Genomic DNA, 11,196 nt, shown 5'->3' with positions numbered 1-11,196 from the left:
ATTATTTTTCAAAGTGTCAGAAATGGATATCGGCCAAAATCCCAATATCGTGCATCCCTAAATACAAATATAATCTAGTAAATTATCAAGATATTGGAATTGTGAATCGATGGAAATATTGTCTAATGAAACATTGCAATATTTGCATTTTGAGTCGACAAGAACATCATCTAATAAAATATAAAGACATTGGTCTTTTGAATTGATACAAATATCATCTAGTAAATTATCAAGATATTGGAATTGTGAATCGATGCAAATATTGTCTAATGAAACATTGCAATATTGGCATTTTAAGTCGACAAGAACATCATCTAATAAAATATGAAGATATTGGTATTTTGAATCGATACAAATATCATCTAATTAAATATTGTGATATTGGAGTTTTGAATTGATATAAATATCATCTAGTTAATTAACGAGATATTGGAATTGTGAATTGATGCAAATATTGTCCAATGAAATATTTCAATATTGGTATTTTAAGTCAACAAGAACATCATCGAATAAAATATGAAGATATTGGAATTGTGAATTGATGCAAATATTGTCCAATGAAATATTTCAATATTGGTATTTTAAGTCGACAAGAACATCATCTAATAAAATGTTGCAATACTTGTATTCTGAATTGATACAAATTTCATATAATTAATTATTGTGATACTGGAGTTTTGAATCAATACAAATATCATCTGGTTAATTATCGAGATATTGAAATTGTGAATCGACGCAAATATTGAAAAAGAAATGCAGCAATATTTAAAATTTGAATTGATACAAATATCTTCTAATAAAATGTTGTAATATTTGACAAAACCTAATTTATTTCCTACACCCCTTCTCTCTAAATACATACAAAGGTGAAAGGAAAAGCATTTTAGCTATCTTATAGTTTATTTATTTATTTTAGGTATCTTTAAAGGTTTTTTTGTGATTTTAATTTATTTATGCTTTGTGTTTAGTGATTATTGGGGTTGATTTATTGCTTTTTTTCCCGGTCTATGTGTTTTAAGTGGGTGAGTTTTGCTATATGTTTTGCTAACATTATGATTGAATATAAAAGAAAAGGTAAAGGAAAATGTCCAAATATTCATTTTCTTGTATTTTACAATTAGGCTGAATTTTAACCAAAGTTTTCTGTTGTAATGTGGTAAAATATGAAGGTTTATACTAAAACTACTATTTCAATGCCCTTCTCTACCTTTTTCACCCATATAGTAGCCTGAAGAGCATTCAATTATGAGTCTTTCTTTAAGGGCTTATTTCCATCCGACTTGCGTCGTTATAATAGTTTTACCACCTTAATCCTGAGCTCTTCTTGTAGCTGCTGGTCATGTTAAAGTCATCAGCTGTAGAACAAGTTAAAACATTCCCCGTCACTGTATGAACAGTAGGAACCTAGAAGCACACCTATCCACAGGAAGCAATGTTAAATCTGGTAGTACTTGAAACCTGTCCCCAGCGTTGGGAGGTTCGAAGCTGTTTACGTTTTACCTAAATAGTTTTGTTCTGCTCCAAGCTTTTCTACGGTGGCCTGTAAGCTTATAGAAACTGTCCAGCAGCAGCAGCTGCAGGAATGGCTATCTAGATTTAAATGTAATGAGCCAAAGGTGAACCCTGGGGATTTCCTGCCAGCAAACGCAGAGGATCGGGAATGCAAACACATTTTGCATTCCTCACGCCAAACATCCAAATAGCTTCTGCTTCCTGAGCTAGTCGCAGAAACAATTTGGAGTGCAAAATATGTAAAATCTAGGAAATGTTTGAGTAGACAATAGGCTATAACACTCCTAATTGTTGCATTGTTGGTACAATTTCCTAGTTTTATAATTAATGTGATATTTTTACAAGTGAATGTATTTTCAATTCCTTGCCATCAGACTCAGATTAACAGAAGCCATGCATGATTTTATTGAGAAAAAAAACCTGCTTCTGGTTGCAGCTGCTGTGTTGTCATTGGAGTTGCATAGTTTGATGGTATTACTTAATGCCCAAAACAAAACTGCTTTTATGTGGCGTTTAACCCAAGATTCACGGACCATTATTATTGGAATACTCGGCATGAAAATGCATTACTTAAATAAAAATATACAATTTGCTCTTCTGATATTGTTTACTTTGAATCCGCATTGCCATTTTATTTATTTGTTCATTCTTAGATATACTTTCCAGCCCTTTTTATGTCAAACGTATCATTTTATTCTTAGGTTTACTAACAAAACAAGATGCTGCCTCCAACCCAGACGTTCAGAGAATACAGCAGAGAATTGTCACATGAACAATAGAAGTACTTGTTGGATTTTCGAGCTTCCTGAAAAGTTTTTGTTTCATCCTTTCATTGGTTTAAAGAAATGTCCAGCCTTTAAAACATTCCACTTATTTCGTATTTTCTCCAGCAGAGATGCACCAATGTGTACATGTTGGCTGGTAGCGATACCGGATGTTAATATTGTCATTATGCCTGAAAACCAATATTTACCCTTTATATATATTTTCCTATTGGACTAGAGGTAGCGACCGACCGATCGGTTATCGGTTATCTGATATTTTGGGCCGATATTAACATTTTAATTTGCCAAGATAGCTGAACTTCGTTTGCGCCTCATCTGATTTCTAACATCGGTGATGGGTGGGAACAAAGCTTGTCAAAAATATAGATTCTCCAAAATGTATCGATACTCAAATGCTGCATATAGATAAAACTCCATTTTAACATGGTATCAAAAAAGAAAACTAAAATAATCATTAGATATTATCAAATCATGTTAGATTTGGATTATTTATTTAGCATTTATTTGAAAACTTGAACTACCATCTCGGCTTCTGTTGAGAAAGCATGTTCCATGTTCAGATTGAAGCTAGTGAGTTTTTCATGTTGATAAAAATTATAATTATTTGTATGTTAACTGGTATGTTAATTATCCTTGGCATTGTTGCAGAGTTTGAGGTTTTAATATCAAGACACACTAACCTGGTGTAAACTCAACCTGAATAGAAAGCTGCTACTACATAGCAGCACATATATGAAATCATTGCAGCCTTTAGTTTTTTCCTATTTAGCTTTTGTTCTTTGAAATAATTTGTTTGTCCTACATAATAAATGTACCACATAGGTGGGAATGTGTCTGCTTGCACACAAAAAAGATGTACGTATGAGTTTTAAAACTCTTTACTCACACACTCAAACACTTTATATCAAAAATCCCTGAATTAAATAAAATAGAAATATCTAAAAGCAGGAAATGATCAACTTTGAAAGCAGACTAGTTTCTACCACCTTTAGCTTGTTGTTTAGCTTCAGTTTTGCTGTAGAATTCTCTTTTTTTATTGTGGCAGAAGTCATAAAGTCGTAACATCAACAGTAACATCAAGTGGAATCTGTCGATAAACAATCGGGGAAAATAATATTGCAATACAGGCTTGTCTAGAGAGAATGCACATGTTTGTGGGATAGAGAAAGGCAAATTCTGCAGGAATATGCGTCTTTGTGGAGACTTATAGGTACTTGTAGGGACCAAAGGACTGGTCCACAGGTCCTCTACTATGTGATAGGTAGGGTAGTATGCTGGTAATAGCTAGGGAAAGAATAGAGGTAAATGAAAAGTCCCTGCAAGGACTGGAATTAAGACAACATCATGCGCTGCTGTCTTAATACCACCCCTTCCTCCCCATATGCCTGACCCTGAATCTGGCTTCTCATCCCAGATCAAGTTAAGTTGAAGACAGAGTTTGAGCTCCTCTCTCTCCCTCTTTGGTTTGAGACCAGCTCCAGGCTCCACTGGTGCAGCAGCAAACACTCACACTCATTCAATGTGATGCAGATTTCTGTTCCCAGCCGTCAGCTGTGAAAATAAAGTCAATCTTCCGCTTTAAAGCTGAAAGAAATCTGAGTTAATTCATCAGGTATTTCCAGTGTTCGGCCAGTTTGCATCTTGGAGTAATGACCAGCTGTAAGGTGCCTTTCAAAAGTATTCACACCCCTTTGTGTCTTCACATTTGTTAAGTGGGTGCGCTAGACAAAAAGAACAACACAGCATATCTTGATTTTGAAGTTGAATGGAAAACATTTGCGGTTTTAAGTAGGTTTTAATAATGAAATCTGAAAAGTGTGGAGTGCTTTTACAGCTGCGGGTCTTTGGGGATGTCTCTACCGGCTGTGCACATCTAGTGAGTGATTGCTCTTTGCGCAATAAAGGGTAAGCTAATTTAGATTAAATAGAGAGAATCTATGAAGAACAGTTTTAAGATTTACAGCAGATATTAGACTAGATGGAGGTCTGTACTTTGATTAGGCCATTTTAACACACAGTGATGCTCCTTTCTAGAAACTCTCATCGTAGCTCTGGCTGGATGTTTCGGTCATCACCCTGCTGCAGAAGCATTTGTTTAGTATCATTCAGCTTCCTACCTACTCCTATATGCCTCCCTCTTCCCTGCTGATAAAAAAAAAAAATCTCCTCGGCATGATTCTGCCACCACCATGTCAAACCTTTAAAGCCTGAACCATTAAATATTTGACACAAATTTATAATTTTTCAAAAATTAGAATCAGGATTGAACCTCCTGAAAAAAAAAAAAAAACATACGTTTTGTTTAGGTTAAATTAGATAATTTATTTGGATACATTTTTATACAGGCATTTATGCTTAATATTTTATAGGTTTTCTGTTCACTGCATGGGTTTCAAGAACAAAAACTTCACACTGATGTTGCAGAGGTCTCAAAAATTCATGATCAAATATGATACACTCGGCTTTAAAGGGTTATATTATGGCTGTCTGGGCAAATTTGGCTGAATAAAACCCTTTTCATGGATCATTATCTTTCTGTCCGCTTTGCAATAATGCGCTAATTTGTGGTCAAAACGAGAAACGGTTCCATTTAAATGCTTTTATGCTGTTGCTTCCTCCAGTATAGCTGTAGGACGGTGGATGTCAGACGGCAGCTCAAGTTTTTTGAACTCCAGAGTTCTGCAGGATTAAATACAGCAGAGAAATGTCACAGGGATCATGTATGAGGAAGTCCCAGAGAAGAGAGCATTGTTTTCTCCCCCCCCATAGTCTCATTCTCTTCAGCTTCTCTTGAAAACAAAGACAGAGGTTTGTTAATATCATGCATAAATCACACTTAGATTAAAAATAATAATAACCAGCTCTATTCAGGTGCGGGGTTTCACTTTAAAGGAAGCAGCAGACAGCTAAATGCTTTTGTTATCAGATTCCTTTGAAAGCGAGCTGCTGTCCTCTCTCTGACAGCTCGCGTGTGTTCCTGAGTTAAAGCGACTTTGAATGACTTCACTACAACTTTCCCCCCCTCACTGTGTGTGTGTGTGTGTGTGTGCATAGGCCTGCAAGAGTGAGGGAGACCTTCTGCTATTGTTGAGTTTTTATTTTTACACGCTGACAACCCGGGAATCTGATGGACTAAAAATAACCCAGCGCTTTCCAAATTTGTCATCTTTCAGGCTTGACTGTTTTTTGTTGTTTTTTTTCCCCCGGAGCGTGCATCTTCCCGGGAGAGCTTGAGGTCACCACAGGGCACTTCCTGTTACAAGTTCTCGTCTTTGTTGTGCTAACGGCAGCTCCTAAATGTACTCAGACGTTCAAATAAATGTAGGACACCGGGGGAAGGAAAGGCCTCCGCTGTCTTATATTTGAGTCGCACAGCGGGTAGTCCGGCCTCAATGTGTCTCTAAATGACAGTTTTTTACTTCTTTAATCTTTTTCCACTTCTTGTTTTTTTCCAAGAGTGGGTTTAAGAAGATAAGATAAAAGAGAAATGATGCCAAATCTGTCCTACCTGTAAAACCCAGTTAGTTGAACCGGGAATCACAGTAAGACGTGGAGCCGTGTGTAGCTCCGTCTTGCAAAAACCAAAGACTTTTTGTGCCTCTTTAAATAACCAAACAGCATGATAGATATGCACACTGCTATGCAAACAGCAGGCTATGTAAACGTCCTACATGATCTAGGCAAATACATTATGCAAGTTGTTCTCAGGTGCTTTTGGAGCGAAAAACAGAGACAGATTTCTGCAACTTGGAATTGGCTTCTGTGTTTTTAACTTCTTACAGCTTTGTGTGGTTTTTGTTTTCTGAAGTGGTACAGAGTGACGTGAGCGCCGCTCCTTCCTGTTTCTCTGTGTTCAGAGAAGGCTGCTGCTGATCAGGGAGTGACCTCTGATCCTTTTTCACGTCTGATAGCTTTTCCACCCTGGTATTCCATTTAAATCCTCTGTAGTTCTCATAGAACGACGTTCTCTATCTATGTGCACAAGAACAAGAGATTGCAGCTTCATCTAACCTCCAGCTACTAATCGAAGCATTTGCTGCTTGATTGTTGGGCTATTTTATTTTTTTTTTTTCTAAATATTTAAAAATGCATCTTTAAGTGGACTTTGTAATATAAGACACTAATATTCCTTTGTAGACACCTGTCAGACAACTACAATCACCTTAAACCACTACTCAGACCAGGCTGTGTATATAAACCACTTCCCTTTGGGCCCCAAAATGCTAAACTAAGCCAACTAACTGACATTAAAGATCATCCAAAGCATAGATGGGGTTTTATTTTAGGATCTTGGAGGGGTATGTAGAGTCTCCATTAAACATACTGGGGTGTCTGAGTTGTACGGTTGCTTTAAGTTGCAAAAAAACCTGCCTGGTGAGATCTTGGTTGTTTCACAATGGAGTTAATCATCATAACAGCCACACCAGGCTGTTAAAACTTCAGTTAAAAACTTACGGCATGCAAAACATGTCCTGATACTGGTTTTCCTATCAAAATAAAATAAACAACAACAACAAAAAACAATAAAAAAAAAGCCTTTCCTATTCAAATGCTGCAGCCAGTGACAAAAAGGCTTCGTACTGGATAATAATAATAAATACAAACAATGTTTTGAGAATAAGGGAAGTGGGTTCATTTGGTTGCTTCACTAATGCAAAAAAGAAAAAAAAATCACACTGTCAAACAGTAGCCTTCTCTTTCTAATGACTGATGAGGAGACGAACAACTGTGGGGTCCATAGACTGCATGGGATTAATGCAAAGTTTTAGTGATTAGTAAGAAAGATTTGTACATTTTGAGTGGTTCACTCCTTTTTATTGCATCGGGTGAGATATGCATGCAGAAGGATGCTAAATTTATTTTGCTCTGACTGCAGAAAGATCAACTCACCTGCATCTTTCCTGTTGCTGATGAGCTGGTGGAAAAAATGATGGAGTTTCCTCCTCCGATGCGAACGACGGCGCAGATGCAAAAACCTCCAATATTTATGTGCTTATTGTGGAGTTTGAGACTAAACATGCTCAGATCTATTTGTCTAGATATGATTTCTATAGAAAAACAAAAATAAGCTCCTTTTGACGTCCTTATTGATACTGGAGATCATAGGGCTGAAACAATATTTCAGCATAAAAAAAAAAAAATAGCTGTTTCTAACTCCTTGGCCTTTTTTATAGCTACTATTTGATGGCCTTCTGCTGCCGACATGAATCACACACCAGCTAGTTTCTTTGGGTGTTGGCCACAGCTGCTTTGTGGGTGCTTGTTTCTTATTTAGACACTTGCCGATACAGAAAGTCCTTCTTCTGGCATCGTTCAGGCCGAGGTCACGATGACTCTGTTAACGGATCCCATCTCTGAGGTGGAAATAACTCTTCTGTTCTTCTGGATTGATGTCTTCAGGATTGAATGTGTGTGTTTGTTTGCTGATGAGCTGCAGTTTCTAAGGATTTTCTTTTTTTTTTATTTCTGGGGACACTTGGACTGTTTCTAACCAGATTAGGGCTAAAAAACTAAAAAAAACAGGAGAAGTGAATTCTAAGAGAGAGCACAGCAATAGTAGCATTGACTCTGCTTTAAGGGAAGAAAAATAGCTGCTGTTGCTTAACTTGCTGTCAGGATCATGACACCTTTAGTTGATAAATAATTGTCTTTTTTTTATACACCTAAAGCATGATGCTTTAAATATCTTGAACTTTATAAAGGTTGATTTGTCAGCCACTGATAAGAGATTAACTTTTTGTTTTTGACCTAAAACTACTTGGGGACACATTGGGAAAATTCCTTCAGATTATTGTTCGCTTGTTGCTTTAAACTGCAGATATGATGCCGGTTTGCTGGAACCGGTCAGTGTGAATTGAAATATTGGAAATATCGCAGTCGGAGCTTAGAAATAAAAGATGCTGGATCTGATCTGTCAACGCCGATTTTATCCATCGATCTAACCTCCACAAACGTCTGTAAAGCCGCAGCTAATGATTTTTATTGATACTTGACCTTATGTTTAGTTAAAACTATTGTTTAATGTTTAATGAAAACTAAAATTATTAAGGCTGGAACTTAAAAGGAGTTGTAATCTTGAATACCTGGCAGTGTCGGTTATTTTAGGAAATTACTATCTGCAGAAATCATCATGATGGGCAGGTCAGGCTTTCTAAAGATTAGTGATCGGCCAGAAAACTGCAATCAGTGCACTTCTAATTAAAATATCAGCTCTCCTTTCTTTCTACTGTAGAAAAACCCAAAAATAAATAAAAAAATATTTGTTTTAATTTTTGATATGGAAGCTTTGTCCCTTCTGCTTTTGTGCTGAAAACTAAAAGCCAACCACTAAATGGATTGCGATTAATAATGACATTTTTTTTTTAATTTTCATTGGTTAGTTTTACTAGCCAATGAAAAATATGCAAATCTAGTCAATGCGCACTGAATGGAGGCCTGACGATAGAGGAGGGCTCCATAGTCGAACTAGAATGTTGCTAAAATTTGCTGAAATTAAATACGTTTGTTTTCCTCCTGGTTGCCCGAGAACATGAGTGTCTCTCTCTGTGTAAAAGGGAAAAAATAAAGGAAACTGTTTGGTCCTCTGTGGCCTGCACTGGTCTGCAGCAGCTAATGCTAAGTAGCATGTAGCAAACAGGAGCAACTGGACTCCTGGTGATTTATTAATTTATTTTTAACACATTAGGTTGTAGAGCTGTTTTAGATAAACATTATCGAACAATTATACAGTTTAATTACAGAAACCATTCAATAATATGACTTTTAAAGATGTAATGTTGCAGCTGTGCTCCTCTGCACAAGAATAGAGTTCCTACATTTCAGCAGTTTGTTTAACAAAACGCAAATCGAAGCCTCCTAAATGTGATTTATCGGCAGAAAATATAAATTTGTGGGTTTGCAGCTGCATCACATCCCTTTAGATATGGAGGATTTCATGCAGCTGGAGCTCTGTTAGCTGGAACGACCCTGAAGGCAAAGCTTTCAGACGGGACCGAGCTGCCAAAGCTATGTTTGCTGGAATTCCAATTTATTGGAATTAATTTTCTTTTCCTGTTTGCATGGCTGAGGTTATTGGAGCAGCCTGTGTTTTATCACGTTTGTATCTCAATGGCCTGAAATTCCGGAACTTCACACAGTTGCATTGAAAGATGATGCCAATCATTTGTTTTTTTTAAGCAGAAACTCCAGAAAAACATTTAATTTATTGTTTTAGATAAATGGAATGGAGAATTTTAGAATATTTTTGCTTTTAAAAAGACCTGAAAATATTCTGTACTGTTGTTTAAGGAGCTTCTCTTTAAAAAAAACAAATAAAAAACTTTAGAAATCGGTTTTTAGACTATTTCTGCAATTTTTTTTGATTATTGAAGAAAAGCTATGCCTTTTATAATAAATGACAAAACGTCTCCAATAACTAAATTCCATCTTTCTGATTTTAGTTTTAGAGGTTTGCCTTAAATTAATGTTTCTAATCAATGTTTTTATGATGCTGCTGTTTGATGATGAAGTTGTGATGTAAAGCGGATCTGGGGACAGGTTTTTCATCTATGAATGATGCGTTAATCATGTTTTTTGAAAATTTAAACCCCCTTTCAATAAGTGGACCTGAGAGCTGATGCAGAGTGTTTGTGTCTTTTAGACCCGTGTCTGATAGTGATGCCACCGTGCTCGAGCGAGGCCGACCGCTTTAGCCTGGAGGCGTTGCGGCACATCCACAAGCAGCTGGATGACGACAACGATGGAGGGATAGAGGTCAACGAGAGCGTGGAGGTGAGCTTTGTCGTCTGATATGTTTGGTTAATACAGACACATGGTTTGCAGGCGGTAAAGCAGAAGATGTTTTTTTTCTGATTGACCTTGAGGTTTTTTTCAGTCACCTCTCTAGTAAGAAGTTTAGATCTTTATTTACATTTGATTTCTCGCTGATTTAAGAGGTTAATTAAAGTGGTTCTTATCTGTTCGGCTAACCTTCCTGTGGTTTACAGGAAAGTTGGTTATCTCTAAAAAATTTGAAGACTTTTCTTTACCTTTAGTAAAAAGTTCTACATTTTTAAACCTACTGTAGATAAAAAACAAAACAAAAACACAAGTTGCCCTAAGGCTATAATGGCTAAATGTTATAAAAGGCATATTTCCCAGTCCTTATCATACTCAGCATTTTAATAAAATTATTTTCATTATTCAAAAACTATCAAACAAAAAGACAAAACTCTGCTACATGCATCATCCTCCGCTTATCTTTGATCCTCAGCTTATGTCCTGTTATTGTTGATAATGATTTGGTAATTAATACTGTTGATGTCAAACTGTATATAAAACATATTTTTTTTAGAAACATAAGGGTTAATATCAATATTACATTATTGATCAAGTGCTGTGATTAATTTCTTTTTTATGATGCACCTTTAAGCAGCCCAGAGATCTATGTTTAGAATTAGCACAGATTATATGGAAGAGAAGACCTGCTGGCATCATCGATGTGTTATTAGTTTATTTGGTGAAAATTTTTTTCCGTCAACAAGACCAGTGGTAGTTTATAAATCAATATATGAATATGTATTCATCACAAATACTTTTGTGAATTTTGCTTGGGAAATTGTAAATTTGATGTGTTTGTTTGACATTGTGTGCATTTGTGCATCTTTTCCTTAGCATGTGTGCATCTTGTTCTATGTAAGTGCGGATTTGTCCGGTGCATGTGTGGCTTTGTCCTGTGCATGTGTGGCTTTGTCCTGTGCATGTGTGGCTTTGTCCTGTGCATGTGTGGATCTTGTCCCGTGCATCTGTGGATCTTGTCCCGTGCATGTGTGAATTTGTCCCGTGCATCTGTGGATCTTGTCCCGTGCATGTGTGAATTTGTCCCGTGCATCTGTGGATCTTGTCCTGTGCATGTGTGTAT

The 11,196-nt window shown here is 36.5% G+C and overlaps 1 protein-coding gene across 4 annotated transcripts in view; it reads left to right on the top strand.

Annotated features, from left to right (window-relative positions):
- LOC107087310 (stromal interaction molecule 2-like) overlaps positions 1 to 11,196 on the top strand; it is a 66,111-nt gene that overhangs the window by 25,074 nt on the left and 29,841 nt on the right. For all 4 annotated transcript variants that reach the window (XM_015378832.1, XM_015378829.1, XM_015378831.1 and 1 more), the window contains exon 2: positions 9,937 to 10,067. In XM_015378832.1, coding sequence (XP_015234318.1) covers positions 9,937 to 10,067 — 131 coding nt within the window. The remainder of the gene's footprint in view (positions 1 to 9,936; positions 10,068 to 11,196) is intronic.

This window comes from Cyprinodon variegatus, unplaced genomic scaffold (assembly GCF_000732505.1).
Source record: "Cyprinodon variegatus isolate N-32 unplaced genomic scaffold, C_variegatus-1.0 Scaffold179, whole genome shotgun sequence".
Lineage (NCBI taxonomy): Eukaryota > Metazoa > Chordata > Actinopteri > Cyprinodontiformes > Cyprinodontidae > Cyprinodon > Cyprinodon variegatus.
This window is presented reverse-complemented; position numbering and strand designations above follow the sequence as displayed.